This window comes from Mesoplodon densirostris, chromosome 7 (assembly GCF_025265405.1).
Source record: "Mesoplodon densirostris isolate mMesDen1 chromosome 7, mMesDen1 primary haplotype, whole genome shotgun sequence".
Classification (NCBI taxonomy): domain Eukaryota; kingdom Metazoa; phylum Chordata; class Mammalia; order Artiodactyla; family Ziphiidae; genus Mesoplodon; species Mesoplodon densirostris.
Window position 1 is genome coordinate 3493072 of NC_082667.1, and position 23899 is coordinate 3516970.

Here is a 23899-nt window from a genome sequence, read left to right on the forward strand (position 1 = left end):
CTTCCTGGACTCCGAGGCCACACTCTGGGTGTTCTCAGGATCTGAGGACAGCTGGTGCCGGTGATGTCACAGAGGTGGGCCCAGCACCCCAGACCCTCTGCTCCAACCTGCTGGGTCCCGTGTACCGTGGCAGCACCCTCAGTGGACCGGGGCCTCCCCAGAGGTGGGCTGCAGCTCTGCTGAACGAATGCCTCAGAGCTATTCTTGGATCATTGTCTCTCATTATGTGTCCACAGACGGCACCATGAATCATAACCGAAAGAATTAAAATGTGAGGCACCAGGATGTCGTTGCTAAGGGATTTGGGGGTGGGGTACAGTCTGTTAACATGTGCCAGCAGATTTGGGAACAGCAGCCGTGCACATCTGAGATGAGATTCCCAGTAGCAGCAAAAGTATCTCCAAGGGACCAAGGTCTGCTTTTAAAAGAAGACATCCATATTTTGATCCATAGTATCAAGACCAAGGACGGACTTGCCATGGAAGAAGCAGTACCCAGGGGCTTCCCTGGTGGCGCAGTGGTTGAGAGTCTGCCTGCCGATGCAGGGGACACGGGTTCGTGCCCCAGTCCGGGAAGATCCCACATGCCGCGGAGCGACTGGGCCCATGAGCCATGGCCGCTGGGCCTGCGCGTCCGGAGCCTGTGCTCTGCAACGGGAGAGGCCACAACAGTGAGAAGCCCACATAGCGCAAAAAAAAAAAAAAGAAGAAGAAGAAGCAGTACCCAGAAACCCTCCAGAAGCAACTGTAAGCATAAGCCAATAGCGGGGAGCATCCAGCTGCCCCCTGAAGCCCATCACTAAGATGAAGGAGGCGGAAGCCAGTGTACAGATCACAGTGGATAAAGGGCATTTAAAAGTAATAAATAAACCATAACGGAAAAGAATATGAAAAAGAATATATATGTGTATAACTGAATCACTTTGCTGTACAGCAGAAATTAACACAACACTGTAAATCAACTAGACTTCAAAAACATTTTTTTAAAAAGTGAACGGCCCTCTGACCCCAAAGCTTCCTAGACGCTTTTAGCAACAGAATTTTCTTCCTTTTCGTAGACTTGTCATTTCACGTTTGCTTACAAGACAGTTGTTTGGAGGAGCCTTTCGGTGCCAGCTCAGAGTTTTCCGTCTCACTCTGGGTTTTCTTGGGCCCCAGATGTGCAGGTGGGGAGAACTTCCTCTAGCCCTGGCTTGGGGAGCTGGTCATTCCCCTGGTGACCGGCAGGCTGTGCCCAGAAGAGAGAGCCAGGGAGTCAGGGAGAATCAGTGTGAAGCACAAGATGTCCTTGTTCCCGTGGCCCTGTGCAAGCCGGGGCACGTCTCTAGGTCCCCAAACAGAGGCCCGGAGTGGGCAGGCAGGCCGGCGGGGTTCCTGACGTAAACCCTCCACCGCTAGGACTTCCTCTGTTGGCTGTACCAGTATAAATATGCTGTCACGCGAAACTTTTTTTTTTTTGGCCACGCTGTACGGGTTGCGGGATCTTAGTTCCCTTACCATGGATCGAACCCGGGCCCATGGCAGTGAAAGCGCGGAGTCCTAACCACTGGACTGCCAGGGAAGTCCCCAGTGTAAATATGTTCAGTCACAAAGTGGATTAATTTAAAAGCAATGAGCACTCACGTGGCTGCTCTAACAGCAGCATCCCGATGCCAGCTGCTTTTCCTAATGAAGCACGGTGGGCATCACCTGAACACTTAGATGAGTGTGTAGTTAAACCGAGCGGTGTTTTCAGGGTGCAAATGAAAGGGCTGCTCTGACTGGGCCGCAGATGCAGGAGAGCTGGGCCAGCCAGAACTTAAACCGGGGGCCCGAGCGCATACAATTCCTTTTCCAGGGAAAAGACCCGTTGGGGGCTGTGTTTCAGCGTGAGTTCTGGGGTGGGGTTTAAAACGCACCAACCTCCAAGCACGGAATCATCTCTTTTAGACCCCAGACCCCAAAGTGGGAACATTTGAGTCCTTGGCTTCTGCTTTTAGTGGTTTGAAATGAAAGCTCAGTTAGGGAACTGCCCCTTATTCTTTTCTATCTTTTCCCCCGTTTTCTCCCTCCCCACTCATTCCTCCGTGTTTTGCTTTCTTCCAAACTTTACCTGCTGTTTACAAATAACTGAAATCACCACCCCCAGGTTTCTCCTAATAAAGTAAATGTCTTGTGATTCATTGCTGTTTTTTTTTATTCCTAAAGGCATTAAAATGTAACTTTATGTTATTTAGTCGTGTTGAATTTAATTCACGTCCATCCCATATATTTAGCAGATAGAATCCTCTGGGTACAGTATCGTGTTCCCTGAGTGGTCAAAGTTATAATAATAGGAGCTGTAATTTAGGGTGTGTGAAGGAAAAGAAGGAAAACTCTCTTTATGGAATAAGTTTCTTCTGTAGCACTGGGATTAATTATAAGTTGACGGCTTTTTTGTCTAAAGGGCGTGACCCAGCCTGTGTTTATTTATAAACACACCAGGAGGCGTTTTAGCGAGGGAAAGAGGGGGACAAGGGGAGAGTGTTTTATTTCCTTTTCCATTTCTTTGCTGGAGAAGTGGGGGAGGCAGTGGACTGAACCTGGAACTTGCCTTTCAAGATCTCTAATGAGACCACAGCAGCTGGGGAGCACAGCTGAAAGACACAGGGCAGAGTCCACCGAAGAGCTTTGGGTTTTGATGGGAAAACCCTGGTTCACATCTCAGAAATCTTTCCCCCGTGTGCCACGTGACAGTTATTTTAGTGAAATTGTTTATTTGGTTTCTTGGAGAAGCGGAGCAAGTAAAATTCCTCCTAAAGACCAAACTAGCTCCCTTTTTATTTACAGCCTTGTATTACCACACAAGCACGATGTTAGCTTATGTGGTTTAATTTGTTAAACTTGCTTCACATCCTTGAATAAAGTAAAATGTTCTTTGTGTCTATCAGGTCAACTTGGAAGTAGTATCACAACCTTCAGAAACTGACCCCTGCTACCGCCATCCTCACTTCTGTTATTTTGGGGTGAGAAATGATGTTTCTGGGGAAGAATCAGTGGCCGGTCTTTCCTCACACTCCTTGGCCCTGTGGACGCTGCAGATGCAGTCATTGTGTTAGCAGTGGCTTCAGTGAGGTTGAGATTTTCAGTTCTTTGTCTGAGTCTTGGAATCATGTTTTCAAACTTTGGGGAAAATGGAAAGTTCATTTTATTTTATTTTTATTTTTATTCTATTTATATATATATTTTTTACTGAAATAGAGTTGATTTATAGTGTTGTGCCATTCTCTGCCGTACAGCAAAGTGACTCAGTTATACACAGAGACATTCTTTTTTTAAATTCTTCTCCATTATGGTTTATCACAGGATATTGAATATGGTTCCCTGTGCTCTGCAGTAGGACCTTGTTGTTTATCCATCCTACATATACTAGTTCACATCTGCTAATCCCAACTTCCCAGTCCTTCCCTCCCCCACCCTCCTCCCCCCTCCCCCTTGGCAACCACAGGTCTGTTCTCTTAAGTCTACAAGTCTGTTTCTGTTTTGTAGATATGTTCATCTGTGCCATATTTACTCCTCAGCCATAAAAAAGAACGAAATAATGCCATTTGCAGCAACATGGATACAACTAGAGATTATCTTACTAAGAGTGAAGTAAGTCAGAAAGAGGAGGACAAATACCACATGAGTTCATTTTATTTTAAAGGTAGCAGTGATGAGGTTTAAAAAAAGGGGAGGGGGAGATAAATCTTAAAAATATAACTTAAGGGCTTCCCTGGTGGCACAGTGGTTGAGAGTCCGCCTGCCGATGCAGGGGACACGGGTTCATGCCCTGGTCCGGGAAGATCCCACATGCTGCGGAGTGGCTGGGCCCGTGAGCCATGGCAGCTGAGCCTGCGCGTCCAGAGCCTGTGCTCCGCAGCAGGAGAGGCCACAACAGTGAGAGGCCCGCGTACCGGAAAAAAAAAAAAAGAAAAAAAAAAAATATATATATAACTTAAAAGTGCCAAAATAGCCAAAATGAAAAAGATGGGCAACACCAAATGTCAGTGAGAATGTGGGGTAACTAGAGCTCTCAGGTGTTGCTGGTAGGGACACAGAACAGCAGCCCCATCTTGGAAGGAAGGCAGTTTCTTGCAAAGTTAGAGCTGCACCACCCCATCGCCAGCCATCGCGCCCCTAGGGAGGTTATGAACAAGAGAACCAAAGCTACGATACCCAACAGGATGAGTGATGCTCGTAAACGGGATGCTAAGCACAAGAATCCAGGCACAAAGAGTATGTAACATATGATCTCATGTGTGTGGCATTCAACACGTGGACATAAGCGATGTGAGGTCACCTGTTGTCTCAGTTGGCGAGGGAGAGGGAGAAAATTGACTAGAAGGGGGTGACGGAAATGCTCTAGTTCTTTTTTTAATTTAACTTTTTTATTTTATATTGGACTATAGTTGATTTGTAATGTTGTGTTAGTTTCAGGTGTACAGCAAAGTGATGCAGTTATACATATACATGTATCTGTTTTTTTTTTCAGATTCTTTACCCATATAGACTATTACAGAATATTGAGTAGAATTCCCTGTGCTGTACAGTAGGTCCTTGTTGGTTATCTGTTTTATATATAGCAGTGTGTATCTGTTAATCCCAAACTCCTAATTTATCCTCCCCACCTTTCCCATTTGGTAACCATAAGTTTGCTTTCCAAGTCTGTGAGTCTGTTCCTGTTTTGTAAATAAGTTCATTTGTATCATTGTTTTTAGATTCCGCATATAGGTAATATCATCTGATACTTGTCTTTCTCTGTCTGACTTAACTTCACTCAATATGGTTGTCTCCAGGTCCATCCAGAAATTCTCTATTTCTTTTTTTTTTTTTTTTTGCGGTACGCAAGCCTCTCACTGTTGTGGCCTCTCCCGTTGCGGAGCACAGGCTCCGGACGTGCAGGCTCAGTGGCCATGGCTCACGGGCCCAGCCGCTCCGCGGCATGTGGGATCTTCCCGGACCGGGGCACGAACCCGTGTCCCCTGCATCGGCAGGCGGACTCTCAACCACTGCGCCACCAAGGAAGCCCAGAAATGCTCTATTTCTTGACAGGAGTGATGGTTACATGGGTTACATACGTTCGTCAAATTGTACACGTACCTTCTTTGCATTTCAATGTAGGTACTTAGACCTAAATGAAAACAATTTAAAAATTGCTGGGATAGAGGCCCTTGGAGAACTCTATGTATGGAGTGGTTATGCGAGGATGTTTAGAAATGAAGGCTGATCTTCCATTTGTGACAATACGTGTAAGAGAATGTCTTTCATCTCTGCAGATATTGCGATAATTTAGAAGGAAAAACGTCACGATGCATTAGCCAAAAACTGATTGTGCACACAGGTGCGTGTATACATGCCATACCAAGCAATGTGGAAACCATTGTGTAACCTAGCTGTATTACATGGTGTATTGATTTTCATTGCTGTATTCCTTCAGCTTCTTAGGTGTGTTTGAAATTTTTCCTAAGGAAACCTTGAGGGTGGAGGGGATAAAGGCTCTGTGTAAAGATAAGACAGAGGAAGCAATTTCTGCTCCTGCGTTTCCATTGTGACAGTAGCCCCAGACCCCCCGCATGCACCCTAAAAACCGACCACATTGAGGAGATTCTCAAGCCATCGTGTGCCCCCATCATGTCTGATCCAGGTCTTTGCCGGGGGAACGTACGTGTCTGGGAGGAAGGTAAAGAGATTCTCCGTACTCTTGTGCTAAGCAAGCAAGGTCTTATCAGCTGAATTGTGTCCCCAAATCCCTATGTTGAAGTCCTAACCCCCAGGACCTCAGAATGTGGCTATGTTTGCAGAGGGGTCTTTAAAGAGGTGATTAAGGTGAAATGAGGTCACAAGGGTGGGGCCCTAATCCCATAGGACTGGTGTCCTTATAAGAAGAGGAGACCAGGACACAGACACACACAGAGGGACGACCCCGTGAGGACACAGGGAGGAGACGGCCGTCTACACGCTGAGGAGAGAGGCCTCAGGAGGACCCAGCCCTGCCCACACCTGGATCTCAGATTCCAGCCTACAGGACTGGAGACAGTGAATGTCTGTGGTTTGAGCCTCCCAGGCTGTGGGACTTACTAGGGTGGCCTAAGCTGATTCACTAACGGGTGTCTGGTGGCCTCAACTGTTACTCCTTTCTTTGGTTGCTGACCTGCAGAAAATGGTGCTGAATTTCTGCTTCAGAATCAGATCTCATTATTAATCTCTCCCGAACCTCTTTTCAGGCAAGGGGTCCTTGCCTAAGCCCAGGTGCAGGAGAATTTTCTGGGGTGAGAGCCATGCGAGGCCATGTACATAGCACCGGATTATAGCCCCAGGCTTTGTGATCAGACGACAAGGTCTACCTGTATGAAAGGTACACACCTAACTTCCTGGAGCTCTTAAAGCCTGTTCCCTCATCTGGGAAACAGGAGTCACAGTAGCTCTCCTTCCCAGGCGTGAGAATTAAATCAGATAACTGCATTTAGGTGCTCGGGTGAGCATGCCTGTTGAGTCAGCATGAGCTGTCGTCGTTGCTATTAGTTTGACCACTGTAGTCATCGTTATTACAGCGTGGTATCTGTAATCCCCGAAATCTCAGATTCTCACCATACAGTGGTTTCTTTCATTCTGCCCTGTGAGTCAGGGGGACTGAGGGGACGAGTAGAAAAGTCCTACGTCCCCGTTGGGTTCATGCCTCTCCAACCTATTGGTCCCATCGGGAGCTGCCCTCATGAAGGCAGTTTTATTTTTATTTTTTGCAAACGAGGAAGAACTGTTTGCTTTTTATCAAGATTCCTGGGAGCAAAGGGTGTCCTTCAAAGCCATTGCTATTTCAAAGGAGAAATTTGCATTTTATTGGCAAACCCATCTGGGAGAGGGACTATACTTTGGGTCCATGGGAAGGAATCATTTCTCATTCTTTCATGCACGTGGTAGACTTTTATGCCTCTCTTATGGCTGCTTTTCCCTTGACTGTCATGAATATTTTATACCACTGAGGACTGGATAATACCATGCAGAGGGTCTCTACTGCATCAGAGGGGTTGGGGGTTGCAGTCCCCTTCCCTGGGCCTGGGAGGTTTCTCCCTGGTTGGTGTTGCCACAGCTAGAAGTAGATCAGCTAGATCGAGTCTGACCTCACGTGTTGATCAGGTCAGAAACTTCTGAACATTGAAAAGAGGTTTTCTCCATAAATATGCGTTCTCAGCACCAACCGCGGGTTCAGCATCTCCGTGTGAGCAGGGAGGTATTCTGGTGCTGAGCCCCAGCCTCCCTGGGAGGTAAATGACAGAGGCTGGTGTCCTGCTTTGAAACAGCTGTAACCTGACAGCACCATGTGCAGCACTTAGGAGTGTAATCTCTGGAGTCTGGAGACAAATTCTGAATGGCTGTGTGAACTTTGAGGCTTCCGCCTGGTTTCAGGTGCAAAAGGACAGACGAGAACCCCCCCCCCACCATGGGGACCGGTGAATGTGCCCAGGCTGTGGTCACCAGGCAGTGCAGAGTGGAATTGTAGGAGGTTGAGAAGTGTGGCCACGGTGACTTGCAGCCCCTCCCCAAAGAGGTGGAGTGTATTTCCCCTCGTGCCTTGACTCTGGTCATGTGCTTTGACCAGTAGAATATTCCAGAAGTGGTGCTGCAGAGTGGGGTTCCAGAGCCTACCCTCTGGAGGCTTTGCAGCTTTAGATTTTGCCCAGGTGGAACACTGTTCTGAGGCCACCGTGTAAGGGAGTCGGGTCTGCTGAGGCCAGGAGGCCTGGTGGAAGCAAACACGTGGGCTTTGGTCAATGCCAAGACATGCGGTGAGGTCATCGGACCCACCAGCGCAGCTGGACCCCCACTTAAGGCATGGGGAGCCCACATCAGTGGTCCTTGGAGCTGTGACCTGCTTTGTTTCATGGAGGCTTCTTAGGCAGTGAGATATTTCACTGATGTGCCAGCAGATTACGTTCTCTTTTATTCCCGGTCTATTAAGTTTTATCATGAATCAGTATTAAGTTTCATCAAAGGCTTTCTGGTAAAGTACTGACGAAAACTGATAACAGTTGCTGCAACCATCAAGATGATCCTACTGATTTTCCCTTTTTTCTGTTAATGTGATGAATTATACTGATCGCTCTTTTATTCCTGTAATAAGTCTACCTAATGGTGATGTCTCCTCCTTCATACACAAACCTCTGCATTTGATTTGCTCGTATTTGTTTGGGATTCCTGCCTCTTTGGGAGAGGTGACTCTTGCCCTTGTGGAGCTCTGGTACTGAGATCATGTTGGCCTCATCCATGGAGTTGGGGAAGTTCTCCCTCTTTATTCTCTGGAGGAATTTGGGTGAGATGGGTGTTAGTTCCTCCTTATGTGTTTGGGAAAATTCATCTAAGAAGCCACCTGGGCCTGGAGTTTTCTTTGTGGAACTTCAGGCTCTGTTGTGAGCCATTTATCAGTATGAACAATTTTAATCCTCCAAGCATCATAGAAGGGTTAGACTTGTAATGATCCCCAGTTACAGAGGAGGTGAGGTCGTTGTCTGCAGTGTCCGTGCTAATGGGATCCACGCCGGGGAGTCTGTGGCCGTGACCACAGCACCACACTGCCCAAGTGAAGGCTGACCACCGCCCAGGGTGTCCCCTTCACTCCTGGGCCAGGGGACAAGGAGGCCATTTCACCCCCAGCCTTGGGGTTCCAGCAAAGGAGAGGCCTCGCCTGGACGGGTGTCCCAGGAATGCTCAGGGTCCCCCTTTAACCTGGGGAGGCAGGTGGGTCATCCAGCATGGCACTGCCCATACAGCACCCCCGCAGCCCTGGCTGCTTCGTCTGGCTCAGTGCCGGAAGCCCCTGGAGCTGGAACTTCCGGTGGTACGGGTGCCGATTGCTTCCACTGCCGAGTGGGGCTCTCTCCAGGCAGCCCCGCTGAGGTTGGTGTGCAGTCCCTGAGCCTCCAGGTAGCACGTCAGTTTGCAAAGGCTCCCGGCTCCACAGGGGATTTGTCTGGAACCTGCAGAATTGCACACGTCCTCCCTGGTCCGGAGCCCAGCCTAGAGGCGGCGGAGACTCCCTTGGCGTTTGTCTGGTGGAGTCCGTGACCTCTGACCCCCCTGAGCCTGGGGCCCAGTCCCCTCCCCGCATGCTTGAAGGATGCTCAGAAGTAAGATACCTTCCCAGGCTCCTGAGTCTTCGGATGTCAGTCACTTCCTGATTCACCATTGGAGTCTCAAGTAGGGGACATGGCGTCATCTGGAAGGAAAACCAAAGAAGGGGACGGGCCGAGCCCGTGGTTTCCGTCGTTGTCTATGTGTGGAGCTGTTTTCCAGTTTTGGCGAGGACGTGTCGGGATCTCAGAGCCGCCTATAAATAGCTCTGTGTTGGGAGGCACATTTGGCTTTGGGGAGAGGAGGATGCTTCATTCAGGGCAGGAGAGTGGGTTTCCTCCACATTCTGGCTGCGGATCCCAGGAGATGACAGTTTCGCCAGTGATGAGAACAGAGGCAGCTTCTCCCTCACCCTGATTCCAACTCCAGCGCCAGCCCAGAGGGGTGCAGCGGGGCCCACCGTGGGCACCACAGCAGGGCCACAGCATCTCCAGGACACTGACCGCCCACCGCCAGAGCCAGGAGACCGAGCGGAATGTCCAAATGGGGCAGCCCAGCTCCCTGGCAGATTTACTGACACTCAGGTGCCAGGGTCCGTGTGCACCGCCCCTCCTCCAGCCCTCTCAGGAAGGCATCTCCTTGGAGCTCAGCACTGGACCAGGTGACAGGTGGAAAAGGATGCAAGTCCACTTGATACCTGGGCTCAGATAGGGTCATTTCCTCATGTGGAATGCAAACTTACGCAAACCAAGGAGAGCTTTAAAATAGACCAGATTAAGTGCTACGTGGCATAGGGCATGGCAAGTGGTGATGCTCAGATTATGGTGGCTGGGTGGGTGGGTATGTTGGTAGGTGTTTGGGTGAGTGGATGAGTAGATGACTGGGTGGGTGGGCGATTGGATGGGTGGAGGGATGGTTGTATGAGCAGGTGCATGGGTGGGTGGGTGAATAGGTGATTGGGTGGGAGTGTGAATGTGTGGTTGGATAGGTGTGTGGGTGGATGTAAGGATGGCAGGGTGAGTGGTTAATTGGATGGATGGTAAAGTGGATGGGTGGATGGATGAGTAGGTGACTGGAGGGTGGTCAAACAGGTGGGTGGGTGGATGGATGGATGGATGAATGGATAGATGGGTGGATGGATGGATGGGTGACTTGAGCCCACAGAGGGGGTTCTGCACATGGTGCTGGAGTCTTCCAGGAGACTCTCTGGAGGGGGCTGCCTGACACAGGAGGGGTAGAAATAGATCAGCAGGAAGTCTGAGCGAGGACCAACCAGACCGCCTTGCACTCTCCTCCCCTACCTGCCTGTCGAGTTAATTTTCCTCCATCAAATCTTCCCCTGGGTCTGTCCTTGCCCCTGGTGCTGTACGGAGCCCCCTCAGCTGTGTGAGCCTGACTGCACGTTCTGTTCCTTACGTTTCCCCATGGTGGTCCTTAAGCCCCACGGAGGGCACAGCGTGTTAGGAGACAGTGTGGGATTCCAGCCATCTGGTTGTGGGACAGCCTTGAGGGTAGGACTGGAGTTTCACCCAGGCCCCCAGTGTCTGACACAAAGCCTGGCACATAGTAGGTGTGCAGTGTCAGCTTCCTTTGTTGACCTGGAGAGGGACGACAGGCAGGTGCCCACTGCAGTTAGGGGGTGGCACCTCACACCACCCGTGGGACCCTGAGCAGAGGGCACCCCCTGCTGCACCACACACAGCACTGACCTGCCCAGGCCCCCGTGTGCATCCAGCATGGCCCGTTGGCCCGAGACCTGGACCATTTTCAGGCACCCAGGATGGCTGCAGCCTGAACCTTTCCTCCGCTTACTCACTGAGGAGTGTGTCCCTGAGTCTGTAGGGGACAGTCACCTTGGTCCAGTGTCTGCCCACAGGAAATCCACAAGCATCGCTGATGGGGGGGGATGCAGAGACTGGGTGGATGGGAGAATCTGCCTCATTCAGATGTAGATTAGAGGGTTGAAATAAGCGCCAGAAGTGAGGGGCTTACTGGGAATTTGGGGCACTTCCTCTGTGACGGGCCCCCTCTACTTGCACAGAGGCTAGACATGGGAATGAGGACGGGGCAGAGCTCGGGGTTCTAGAGGACATCATCCCTGTGCACTTCCTCCAGGCTCTGATGGAGCACTGGGGTGTGGGCAGGCGGCCGCTGGGACACATGTGGGGTGAAGAGAAACGCCCAGGACCTGAGGTGTCGAGATGCTGGTCACAAAGGAGCCTGGACCCCGGGCCCAGCCTCTCGTGAACAAGGCAGCCCCAACTGCTGTCTTCCCTGTGATGGTGGATCCTGCTCTGCAGTGGGACTTCCTGTGATGCTAGGTGGAGTCCCCAAACCTCATCTTTCTACGAGCGTAATTCCTTGTGAGCTATGTTGTCCTATATAGATTTTGAAAACATTCTTCAAGGACCAAAACAAAACCAAAAAAGGATTGAAATCAAGTCGATTTGAGGTGTCAATTTCTGAGTTACAGAAACAGATCAAAAGCCCCGCCCTTGCCCTCGGCCATTCAAGTCCAGGAGGAAGAGGGAGCAAGCTTGCGGAGGGGGTTTTGCTGCTGGGGGGGTTGCCCTGCCAGGTGGAGAGGCGTCTGGGGCTCCTTTCCCTGCCCACCGCATGCTGCTGTTGGGGAGATGTGGGTTGCCCTTGCCTGCATGTTCCTGCGTCCTCAGGACTCCCCACAGCCTGGTCACCAAGGCAGAGCCCCTGGGGGCATCGGGCAGCGGGTTCCATCTGACCTCATTCCCCACACTCCATTGGCCTCTCGGAAGGGACCTCGTCAGCATCGGCAAAGGGTCATGCCTTCATGGCGCATCCCCGTTGATGCTGCCCGGACGGTTGTAACACCTGAAATGCATCGTGTCAGTAACAAGGCAACATCTGAGGCTTTTATAAAATGAGCCGTGTTCAGGTGCTGACTGTGCCTCGGGGCAAGAAGAATGGGGACCCACAAGCATGAAAGCCTCACCCTGAGGCGGCTGTGGTAGGCGGGGAGGCACAGCCCCGCTTCTGCAGAGAGAAGGGGACAAGAAGGGCTCCGCGCGTCTTCCCTGGAGGCCTCGGCGAGTGACCGGTGTGGACCACAGAACTGGCCGCCTGCCATCTGGGTCCTCCCCCACCCACTGCCTGGCCCCTGGAGACCCCTGGCGAGTTGCTTTACCCATGGCTGCCCTCACATCCTATGGTTTCTCCTCGCCGCCTCTCCGTTCCGTGGGTTTCTCCTTCCCTCTTCTCTGCAGAAGCCCCGGCTCCCTTAGCCTTTTTTTTTTTTTTTTTTTTTTACATCTTTATTGAAGTATAATTGCTTGACAATGGTGTGTTAGTTTCTGCTTTATAACAAAGTGAATCAGTTATACATATACATCTGTTCCCATATCTCTTCCCTCTTGTGTCTCCCTCCCTCCCACCCTCCCTATCCCACCCCTCTAGGTGGTCACAAAGCACCGAGCTGATCTCCCTGTGCTATGCGGCTGCTTCCCACTGGCTATCTATTTTACGTTGGGTAGTGTATATATGTCCATGCCACTCTCTCAGTTTGCCCCAGATTCCCCTTCCCTCTCCCTTAGCCTTTCCCTTCTGAGTCCTTCACAGGACCCGCCAGTCTGTCCCCAGCCAGCCTCTGCCCTTCCCCCGCTCCACCGCATCCATCCTGCCTGTGGTGCGGACTGATGGGGCACGTTCACTACTCCGACCAGGAGTGCCTCCTCCCGGTAGCCTCGCCAGCACCCTCCCTGCGCCCACCCATGAAGCCTGGCGATGGCTGAAGAAAGGAGGGTACAGGAGGAGCCTGTGAGTCCAAAAGGGAGTCCTTGCTGTCCTGGATTTCCAGACATTTCCCCTCGAGTTGGACACCTGCCTTTCCTTATGGCCGTGCCCAAACGCCTGGCTTTGGCACGTGTTGCTGAGACGGTGTTGAGAGCAAGACGGGAGAAGGAAAGTTGAGTTAAGGGAGGGGGCGTGGAGGTGGGGGAGGAGGACAGGTGAGCCGGGAAGGGCTCGGTTCTCACTTTCAGATCCTGAAGAACCTGTAAATGGCAGCGTCCATCCTTATAGAAAGCGCATTTGCCTGCACTTTTCACAACAGAGAATTCTGTGGTCACTCAACCGACTCAGCACGCTAAATGTGCCTTGTCACATGATTGAGAACAATCTGTCATATTTTTCTTGTGCTGCTGTTTTTCTACTAAGGTGTCCAAACTGCGATTCTGTTACAAGTTAACTTTTTTTAAAATGCCATGTGATGAAAATCAAAATTATTTATAGACATCATTCTGTGCCTTGAAAATTAGATCAAGATTCTGGCCCTGCATGTCTTGAGTTATTAATAATATCTTGACTTCAGCACTGACTGCTGTGTGATGTCAGGCAAGTGACTTAACCTCTCTGTGCCTCAGTTTCGTCACATGTCAAGTAGTCAAGTAGAGATAACGGTGCCCAGTTCACAGAGTTGTTGGGATCAAAGAGGCTCTATCCGTGTCAAGCCCTTAGAACAGTGTGTCTACCTAAGTGCTTGGTATAACTTGATTTTATTATTAGTATTGATATTGTATGCCTGGAACCAAAGAAAACAGACCCCAACCTTCTGCCTTCTTTACGCATCAGACCAGCAGCCAGACGCTTGCTGGATGGAATGGAGACGCCGCCATCAAACCCAGCCCGCTCTCCATCCTCGCATCATACACCTAGTGGGATGCCCAAGCATGGGGCGGGCAGCAGGACAGGCAGGCGGCTGCTTCCTGCAAGAGAGGACTTTCCTGGCCTTGAAATCATCAGGGGAGTAACAGTCAGCCAATTACCACAAATACAAGTCTGCATTGTTCTCACTTGCGTCGTGGACTCGGTTGTTTTGGCCAGAAGAGCGCATGTGGCTTCCGTGCTGCGGTAACTCAGTTTGCAGCTCTAAAAGCTTTTCTTTGGAAGCATAAGCTTGGAATTGCTGGTTGCGGGTCCATCTTTAGGTTATTTTCAGCAGCTGTCCTGGGTGTGCATTGGAGTGCAGACGTGCGCTGTGAGCTTGTATGTTTCTGATGGCGTGTTTATTGTGGGCGCTTAGGGGACCTTTATAACGAGCTGTCTGCTGCTTACAGACAAGTAGTCAGTAAAAATCATGTGAACAACAATAGTAACAGCAGACTTTTTTAGGGCTTACCGTGTGCTGGGCTTTGCTCTAAACCTTTACATACGTAATCTCATCGAATCCCCACACCAAACCCATTTTTTAAAAATATTTGTTTATTAATTTGGCTGCACCGGGTCTTAGTTGTGGATCTTTGTTGCCACGTGCGGGATCTTCGTTGTGGCATGTGGGATCTTTAGTTGTGGCATGCAAACTCTTAGCTGCGGCATGCATATGGGATCTAGTTCCCTGACCAGGCATCGAACCCGGGCCCCCTGCCTTGGGAGCCACTGGACCACCAGGGAAGTCCCCAAAACCCATTTTAAAGTTGAGAAAACTGAGGCCCGTGGATTAAGCGTCATGCCTGATGTCACCTAGTACAGGTGTGGGATTCGCAGCCAGGCAGCCTGAGGCCAGAGCCCCTCTCCTCTACGGCACCTGTCTGCCAGGTTCACGTCAGGCTTCGCCTGGGGCCAGCCTGTAGGAATAGGTGAGCCGTGGGGAGCGGCCTCTCCCTTACAGAGGAGGGCATCTCGGTCTCTGTCTCTCTGATTGAAGGTGCCTGCCTGCTTACCTTCACTCCCAGCAGAAGCAACAGCTCGGGAGTCTGGACAAGATTGCCCGGAGGCAAGTAGCCGCAGATAGGTCCATGTACCCGGGACCATCCTGCTAACTAGATAGGTTCTCCCTGCTCAGCTGTGGGCTGTCTCAGGCCCCTCCTCCCTCATCCTCCTTAGGGCTGGGTCATCCCCCCCACCCCCCAGCCCCAACCCCTGCCTGTGGAGGGATGGCTGTTCCAAAGCCCCGGTGTCTCTCCTAACACCTGCCTGACTGTTCAGGGTGGGTCCGTGTTCTCATATCTGACCTTCTCACCTTCTGATCCACACAGGTGGACTTTTACCTTTTTTTAAATTACGGTAAAATACAGGTAACACAGATCTTACTATCTTAACCATTTTTAACGGTACAGTTCAGCGGCATTAAGTACATTGCAGCCATCACCACCGTCCCTCTCCAGAACTCTACATCTGGCAAAACTGAAACTCTGTCCCCATTAAACAACAACCCCCCAGCCCCGGGCCCCCACCGTCTACTTTCTGTCTCCATGAGACTGACTCCCCCAGGGACCTCATGTGAGTGAAATCACACAGGATTTGTCCTTTTGCATCTGGCTTATTTCACTTAGTATAATGTCTGCAAGGCTCATCCATGTTGTAACCTGTGTCATAATTTCATTTCTTTTTAAGGCTGAATAATATTCTATTCTATGTATATACCACATTTTATGTATCCGTTCATCCATCAGTGGACACTTGGGTTGCTTCCACTTTCTGATTATTGTGACTAATGCTGCTATGAACATGGGTGTGCAAATATTTGTTTGAGTCCCTGCTATCTTAGTCTGCTCAGGCTGCTATGACAAAATACCATGGGCTGCGTGGTTTAAACAACAGGAATGTATTTCTCACAGCTCTGGAGGCTGGAAGTCCGAGATCAGGGTGCCAGCGTGGTCAGGTTCTGGTGAGAGCTGTCTTCCTGGCTTGCAGACGGCCACCTTCGTGCTTTGTTCTCACGTGGCAGAGAGAGCAAGCTCTCTGGTGTGTCTTCTTATAAGGGCACTAACCCATCATGGGGGCCCCACCCTCATAACTTTATCTAATCTCATCCCCTCCTGAAGGCCCTACCTCCTAATACTGTCACTTGGGGAGTTAGGGCCTCAAAATATGAATTTGAGGGGACACAAACATCCAGTCCGTAGCATTCCACATCCTGGCCCCCAAATTCATGTCCTTCTCACATGTAAAATAACTTCTTCCACCTCAACGGCCCCTAAAGTCTTCATTTGTTTCAGCACCACCCCCAAACTCTCAAGTCCAAGTCTCATGTAAATATCATCTAAGTCAGCTGTGGGTCAAACTTCAGGTACGAGTCATCCTGCAGCCAGTTCCTCTCCAGCTGTGAACCTGTGAAACCAAACAAGTTATGTGCTTCCAAAACACGACATTGGGTCAAACATAGGGTAGACATTCCCGTTCCAAAAGGGAAAAATCGGGAAGTAGGAAGGAGCAACAGGTCCCAGGCAAGTTCCAAACCTATCGGGGTGAATCGATCAGACCTTAAGACGTAGAACTCCCCTCTTTGGTTCAGCATTCTGTCCGCTAGGCCCGTCGGGGCGGCAGTGTCAGCCACACAGTGCGGCAGGGTGGTCCTACCCGCAAGGCTTCTGGCAAAGGCTCTCTGACCTGTTGAAACCAAGGTGGCCCTCATGTTCTCTGACTCACTTTTGGGGTCATTTTCCCCTCTTTTTGAAGAATAGCACATGTTCGCAATTGAGTGGCTCTATCATGCCGTCTTGTTAAACCCTAGAAGTCCGACAGCCTCCCCTCGCTTCACCTGACTCTACCCCCTTCCGAGTAAACTGGCAGTACCTATGTGCGTATAATTCTGCAACCTCGTTATCACGTGATGGTCCAGCCACACCCTCAGCATTCTCTTCAGAACCTGCTTTCTCATTTCCTGCACCACGGGCAGGTTGAGGATTTTCCACATCTCCAAATTCCAGTTCCTTCTTGCTAAACAATTCCTCCTTCAATTCATCCGTCTTTTTGCATTTTACCATCAGCAGCCCTCCAGCACTTTGCTTGGGAATCACCTCGGCTAAACGTCCATGTTCATGGCTCACAAGGTGTGCCCCCCACAAAACCCCAGGACATAAGTCGGCCAAGCTCTTGGCCACTTGATAACAAGGATCACCTCTCCTCCAATTTCCAATAACAAGTTCCTCATTTCCATCTGAGATCTGATCGGAATAACATTTAACATCTATATTCCTACCATGCACCTCAAAACTCTCCCAGGATCAACCCACTTTGAAAGCTGCTTCCACATTTTTAGTTATTTGTTACAGCAGCGCCCCACTTGCACAATACACACACACACACACACACACACACACACACACACACACACACACACACACACACACACACACACACACACACACACACACACACACACACACACACAAAGAGATTTATTACAGAGGCTGAGAAGCCCAAGATCTGAGGTCATGGTGAGCTGGAGGCCCAGGAGAGCTGATGGTGTAAGTTTCAATCCAAAAGCCAGCAGGCTCAAGACCCAAGAAAAGATGACTCTTCTCAGAGTCTGAAGGTTGGAAAAGAGAGATGTCCCAGCTCAAAATCAGGCAGCAGGAGTTCCCTCTTACTCAGCCTTTTTGTTCTAGTCAGGTCGTCAGCTGATTAGATGAGGCTCACCCACACTAGGGAGGGCAATCTGCTTTACTCAGTCTACTGAGTCAGATGTTAATTTCATCCAGAAACACCCTCCCCAAAACACCCAGAATAATTCTTGGCCAAATATCTAGGCCCCCTGTGGCCCAGTCAAGATGACACATAAAATTAACCATTATACAGTAACTGCTTTCAGATCCTTTGGGTGCATCCCCAGAAGTGGAGCAGCTGGATCATATAGTAGTTCTATGTGGAATTTTTAAAAAATATTTATTTATTTACTTATTTATTTACTTACTTATTTGGCTGCGCCAGGTCTTAGTCACAGCACATAGGATCTTCGCTGTGGTATGCAGGATCTTTTAGTTGCGGCATGTAGGTGGGATCTAGTTCCCTGACTAGGGGTCGAACCCAGGCCCCCCTGCATTGGGAGTGTGGAGTCTTAGCCACTGGACCACCAGGGAAATCCCATATGTGGAATTTTTTTGAGGAACCTGAATGCTGTTTTCCACAGCAGCTCTACCATTTTGCATCCCCACTGGCAATACACAAGCCTTCCAGTTTCTCCACATCCTTGCCAACACTTGTTGTTTTCTGTCTTTTGATAGTAGCCATCCCGACGGGTGGGAGCGAGCTTTACGTTGGAGGGTCTGGCTGGAAGACGACGAATGATTCTTTTCTTTCTTTTTCTCTTTTTTTTCCTTTTTTTGGGGCCATGCCACGTGGCTTGCGGGATCCTAGTTCCTGACCAGGGATTGAACTCGGGCCCCCCGCAGTGGAAGCGTGGAGTCCTACCCACTGGACCACCAGCGAATTCTGACCAGGAATGATTCTGACCATTTGTCACGTAAATGACATTAGGTCACATGTTACGTGTAACCCTGCAGAGCCGCCCTTTCACGTTCACATCGTAAATGCCAGCACACTAGGTCACGGGCTTCTCAGGGCCTGTGAGGACCTCCTGCCTGGGTTCCTCACCTCTGTCCCTGTCGTGTTTCAAGATCCATGATCTGAAGCCTGGGTCCCAGATGGGTGGCCACCGTGCAGGAGGCTGGTGAAGCGCCTTTCACCCGATGGTTCTAACCCTGCCCCTGAAATGGCCTTTGCTTTCCATTCCCCCGGCCCCCGGCTGGTGTGGACAGGGGCTGCCATGACCCCCCTGACATGAGCAGGCCGGGGAGGGGGCTGGATTAGGCTACGGGCTGCTCCTGTCGGTGGCATCCTTGGAGGACACCTAGCATTAGGTGGGGCCCAAGAGTTGAAATCAGTGTCACTTCCTAGGACAGGAGCCTGGGGTCCCTGGGTCTCTGTAGTGCCGCAGCCCCTGGCCCCCATGTGAAGCTGTATCAATCAGGTTCTCCAGGGAAACAGAGCTGGCGGGATGGAGATACGTATATATTTAAGAGGTTTCTTGTAAGGGGTTGGCTCCCAGGACGGTGGGAGCTGGCAGGTCTGCAGTCTGAAGGGCAGGCTGGGAACTCAGGCAGGAGCTGGTGCTACAAATTGAGGCAGAATTTCTCCTCCAGGAAATCTCAGTTTTTGCTCTGAAGGCCTCCAAAGGATTGGGAAAGGCCCACCCACATCATCACTGAAAGTCGACTGACACTCCACGTGTGTGTCTGCAGGCTGGCATCTGAAGGCCCAGCTCATTTGAGGGTGGAGACGGCCGCCCCCGGGCCCACCAGGTCTCCCTGTCTGGGACATGGAGAGCCCTGCCCATGGGGGCTCTGGTTCAGGTCTCCCCAGGAGCCCCAGGCCACTCCAGGGGACTTCGGCTTCGCCTGTCTGGCTGTCGCAGTGCATCAGGGACCACGTGGCCTCTTTACTTTAGTCAGTGCATCTGTAAGGCTCAAGTTGGACCGTTTCCTGTAGGTGCTGGTTTCATTTCCTTGCACAGGTGCATGGGTGGAGTTTTTTTCTGCTTGAGTGAAAACCAGTGAACAGCTTTGAATGCTTTTTCGAGATTTCCCCCTCCCTCCAGTTAAGGGGACCAATCAGAGGAATAGATTCCCCCCCAGGGGAGGGTGTAGGGACCAGTTGGGCTTGGTGGGGATGCAGGACGTGGTCCATGGGAGTTTCCAGGCTCAGCCCCTTGAACTGCCCCCGCTGTGGCCTCCTGGGCCAAGGACTCTCTCACGTAGATTCTCACAGAATGATGGCCTCATTGTCAAAGAACTCCCAGGGGCCTAGAGAGGGGCAGTGTGGGAAGATGTGCCTCTGCCTGGGGACGATGGGTATTGTAGCTGCCATTTTAGCAGTTACGATTGGTCCACAGCATGGATGGGCCTTGAGGGCACTACACTGTTTGAAATCAGACAGAGAAAGACAAATACTCTATGATCTCACTCTGAGTGGAATCTAAACCAAACTCATAGAAAAAGAGATCAGATCTGTGGTTCCCAGAGGCAGGGGGTGTGGGAAGTGGGGGAAGGTGGTCCAAAGTTGGACTTCCAGTTACAAGATGAATTAGCCTGGGGGTGTCACATTCAGCACGATGGTTACAGGTAATGCTGCCACGTGGTACACATGAAGGTTGCTAAGACAGTAGATCTCCCATGTTCTCATCACAAAGAAAAAAAAATTTGGTAACCATATGAGGTGATGGCCCTGAACTAAACTTATTGTGGTCATTTCGCAAAATACATAAGTCAAGTCATTATGCAGTACACCTTCAGCTTAGTGCTGGGTTATCAACTGTATCTCCATAAACTGGAGAAAGGGGAGTATCTCTTGTTTTTAAAAAAGGAAGTTCTCTTTGGGCTCATTCTGCTGTCAGGCCGTCAGGAAATGGAAGAGTGTCGTGCACTTAGTGCTTTAATGTGATTCCCACTCTTGCAGGTGGCGATCATAGCTGGTAACTTCGAGCTGGCTGAGTACATCAAGAACCACAAGGAAACCGACATCGGTGAGTAGGCTGGTGGCGAACGAACCGTGAGGGGTTCTGTTGGATTGGTCACCTCGTTAGATTGGTTCAGAGTCTGCTTTTAGCAAACCTTCACAGGAAGCAGAGCGCTGTAGCGTCTCCTCCGCCTCTCTTGCTCCAGTTTCTTAACTCTTGGCAGGGTTGGGGTAAGGGAAACCTTAGAGGTCAGGTGAGGACGCCGGCAGTGGCTGCAGGGCACTGCTGTCCATCCAGAGAACCAGATCACTTTGCAACTCATGGAGATGGGTTTCTGGGAAGATTCTGTAACAGACATGATTCCACTTAAAGTAAGAGATGGCAACGAAATGAAGCAGGAAAGAGCCAGGGGCATCCCCTCCCCTCCCTCCTCTGCATCCTTCCCACTGTCTGCTGATGACCACTCCCCTTTCTAGTACCCCTCGTGCCAACCAGGAGGACTGTCTCTGGGGCTCCTCCCCTCTCCCATCGCCCTGCCGGCGGCTGGGCCCAGTCTTGCATCTTGGAAGAGCCCGCTGGCCTGTTTCCTCCAGCCCCGGGCTTACACAGGACATGCAGCGGGGAGCAGTCCCACTGGACCAGCAGCGGTGAGATTTCAAGATGGTGCCATCCCATCGAGGGGGTGGGCAGCGGGGCTCCAGGGCGCCTGGAGAAGGAGCCAGATGGCGTCTGTGTCTTGTTGCCTGTGCCCCTCACCCTGAGTTTGGGGCTGGGGGTGAGCAATACCGTGTGTTTGGCTGTCCAGTCTTTACCGTGTCGAGTGTCTGGCGGGCGCCCGCCTGCCCCTGAGAATCGCACAAGGATGCGCGGCTGGATGCCTGCTTGCCTCATCCGGTCCCCTGAGCCGAGCATCGGGGCCTCCCAGACGCTGCGCCCGATGCCGACGCGAGTCCCCCCGCGAGCCGGGGTGGACCTCCTAATTGCTCTGAGATCCGGGCCTCTGCCATGGCCACATCAGCATCTTCCTAAGCACATTATGCAGATGGGCGAGTTGACGTCCGCAAAGTGCTTTAGGAAATGAACTGAGCTCTCCACCTCTAACCACCACCCCCCTAAGACGAGAGACCAGGACAGGCGGACAGGGTTGGCTTGAGGTCTAAAAACACCGGTTACTGTGAAGGGAATGGGAACTCTGTTGAGCAGGGCAGGCATCCAAGGAGACAGGTGTGCAGGTCCCAAGCACGACCGCGGGATGGTTAATGGCCCCAAGGACCCCTGGATCTCTGAGTTTCTGCGATGGTGACAAACTTGGGGCTACCTACCCTCGTTGTTTTCACTTGCCCTTGCCTGGGGCCCGCACGCCAGGGGGAGGCGTGAAGTGGTTTCCTTACCCAGCCGTCGGAAGGGAGCCGAGAGAAACTAGGGACTCTACCCCCTGCCCCCCAAGCCCAGCCTTACACATTCACACCCCTCCCCACCCCAGCCATGAACCCATCCTGCTCAAAAAGTGCCCATGTTAAAACCCACATCGGGGAGGTTCCTGGCTTGTCTCTTCCATGTCCTATCTGGGATGCAAACACCTCTCTACAAACAGGTTTTCTTATTATAAAAGTAATACCTGTTTGTTGGGTGAACACATTTTAATTACCACTCACCCGATCGAATCAATGATTTCTTTAAACTGTAAAGGGCTTGCCCTGTCGAGCGATGGGGTCGTCACGGTGGGCACGAGCGACTTCCGTGGGTCACGGTGTGGGGATTGAGGTTTGAGGTCTGCCTGCTGTACCTTTGTAGACTCCCTGGGGCTCCGTGAGGATGTGGGGTGGCTTTTCCTATCAATCCATGCCCCTCGTTACCTGCGCCGTGGGCTTTCCCTGGCATATCCCAAAGGGAAAGGATAGTGCGGAAACTCTCCTTCCCTGCCAGGTCCTTTCAGCATCTCCAAAGACGGGGAAAAAAGAGTCCTCTTCTTTCCTCTGGGTTGTCTGACTCAGCGTCTGTGATTGTGAACTAGCCAACTGTGCCATTTAAGTGGATTCTATTGAAATTTCACAGAGAGGTGATGAAGGGCACGGAAGCTGTGGGTCCCTCGTGGGTGCAGGTGTCACTCAATGCGTTCATTCTCAAACGCACGGTAAATCCATCCTAAGGTCCCGATTCGGCGTCCTGTTAACTGAACCTTGAGGTTTGAACCCGGTTGTTCGCTCTGTGCCCTGTGGCCCCCCCAGCTTTGCATCTCCCCTCGTTACCGGCAGGGCTGGATGCTGGGCGTGGGGGTGGGGAGGGTCTGGCGCTGTCCCACCCCCCGTGTGAGTCTGGCTAAGTCCCGTGTGCGGGTCCGGGCCTGCCATCTCAGAAAGCCGCCCTGCCTCTGGGGGAAGGAATAAGCCCAGGGAAACAGCCAACCCTTTCTGAGCCTGCGAGCCCAGCATCCCATGCTCCTCCAAGGATGCGGTCGCTGTCTCCGTGTGACCAAGGACGAAGCTGACATGGGACATGGCACTTGGGTTGAGTTCCCCCACAAGCAGACCTTGAGGCAAGGATTTGAGGGAAGTGGTTTGCCGTGGAGGTGGTGCCAGGCGGCAGCAGTAGAAGCACAGAGAGTAAGTCTGGAAGGGACAGGACGCCAGCTCAGGTGCCTCAACGAGCAGGTACTGTAGGCACCAGAGGCCCAGTCCCATCAGGACCTCCGGGGGGGGGTTGCGGGAGCACACCTTGGCCTTGTCTCACCCCAGGGGCGAGGTGACTTGTACATTTACCCACCAGGTCAAGTTCTGTTAGTTCACGCCTGCTCCATGCCAGGGAGGACCCTCCTCAGTGAGACGCAGGGGCCCGTAGGGGCAAGTGGCCCATGTACCCAGCGCACTGAGTGCCAGTGGCTGTCTGTGGGCAGGGCTCCAGTGGCGTCTCCCAGGCGGGACTCTCCCAGAACCACGTGGTAGAGTGATTGGCCGGGCTGGGCCTTGAAGCCAGGTTCACGTGGCTCTGGGGGGCTCTGGGCTCTTCACCGCCAGTCTCCCTGCCTCCCTGTGAGCCTAGAACAGGGGGCTGCACGCCAGGGCTTCAGGCAGCAACGCAGGCTGGGGCAGGGGAGGTTGGGGGTCTCCACACAGGCTGGCGCTGGACGCATGGGTGGAGGGGTGGAGAGGGAAGAAGAGGGTGCTTGGGTCCCAGACCGCTGACAGGGGTATGGTCCCCCAGGAAGTTCTCCTCTGGGCCTCCTGGTTCAGGCTTAGCGTTCTGTGGCCGCTGGAGCTGAGCATCTCTCCGCCGAACTCTGCGCCCCAGGTGGGCTGAGAGGGCAGGGGCAGGGGAGGAGGAGGACACTTCGGGGGCAGCGTGCAGCTGGGCCTGAGGGCTGCAGAGGGGTCATCTGAGAATCAGTAGGATTAGGACAGAGGTACGGGCCCTGCAGGCCAGCAGCCCCGAGCTGTGCCATCAGGACGACCCCGGAAGAGGCTTCGAGGCTCAGGCAGGCCTCTCACCGCCTGTGTGTGAGTTTTCAGGGGGGGAAATCCTGCTCTAGAGCCTCCCTGTCTTCATCCAAGGCCCAGGTTAAGCCCTCACCTACGGAGTCCATTGTTTTCTCTCCTAGTCCTGGCTTCTCCCTGGCTTCCACATTGAGTTT

At 51.8% G+C, this 23899-nt stretch overlaps 1 protein-coding gene across 1 annotated transcript in view; it reads left to right on the top strand.

Moving 5' to 3' along the window:
• The window catches only part of SHANK2 (SH3 and multiple ankyrin repeat domains 2), a 462517-nt gene that overhangs the window by 106362 nt on the left and 332256 nt on the right, over positions 1 to 23899 (top strand). The window contains exon 9 of the mRNA XM_060104098.1: positions 20271 to 20337. Coding sequence (XP_059960081.1) covers positions 20271 to 20337 — 67 coding nt within the window. The remainder of the gene's footprint in view (positions 1 to 20270; positions 20338 to 23899) is intronic.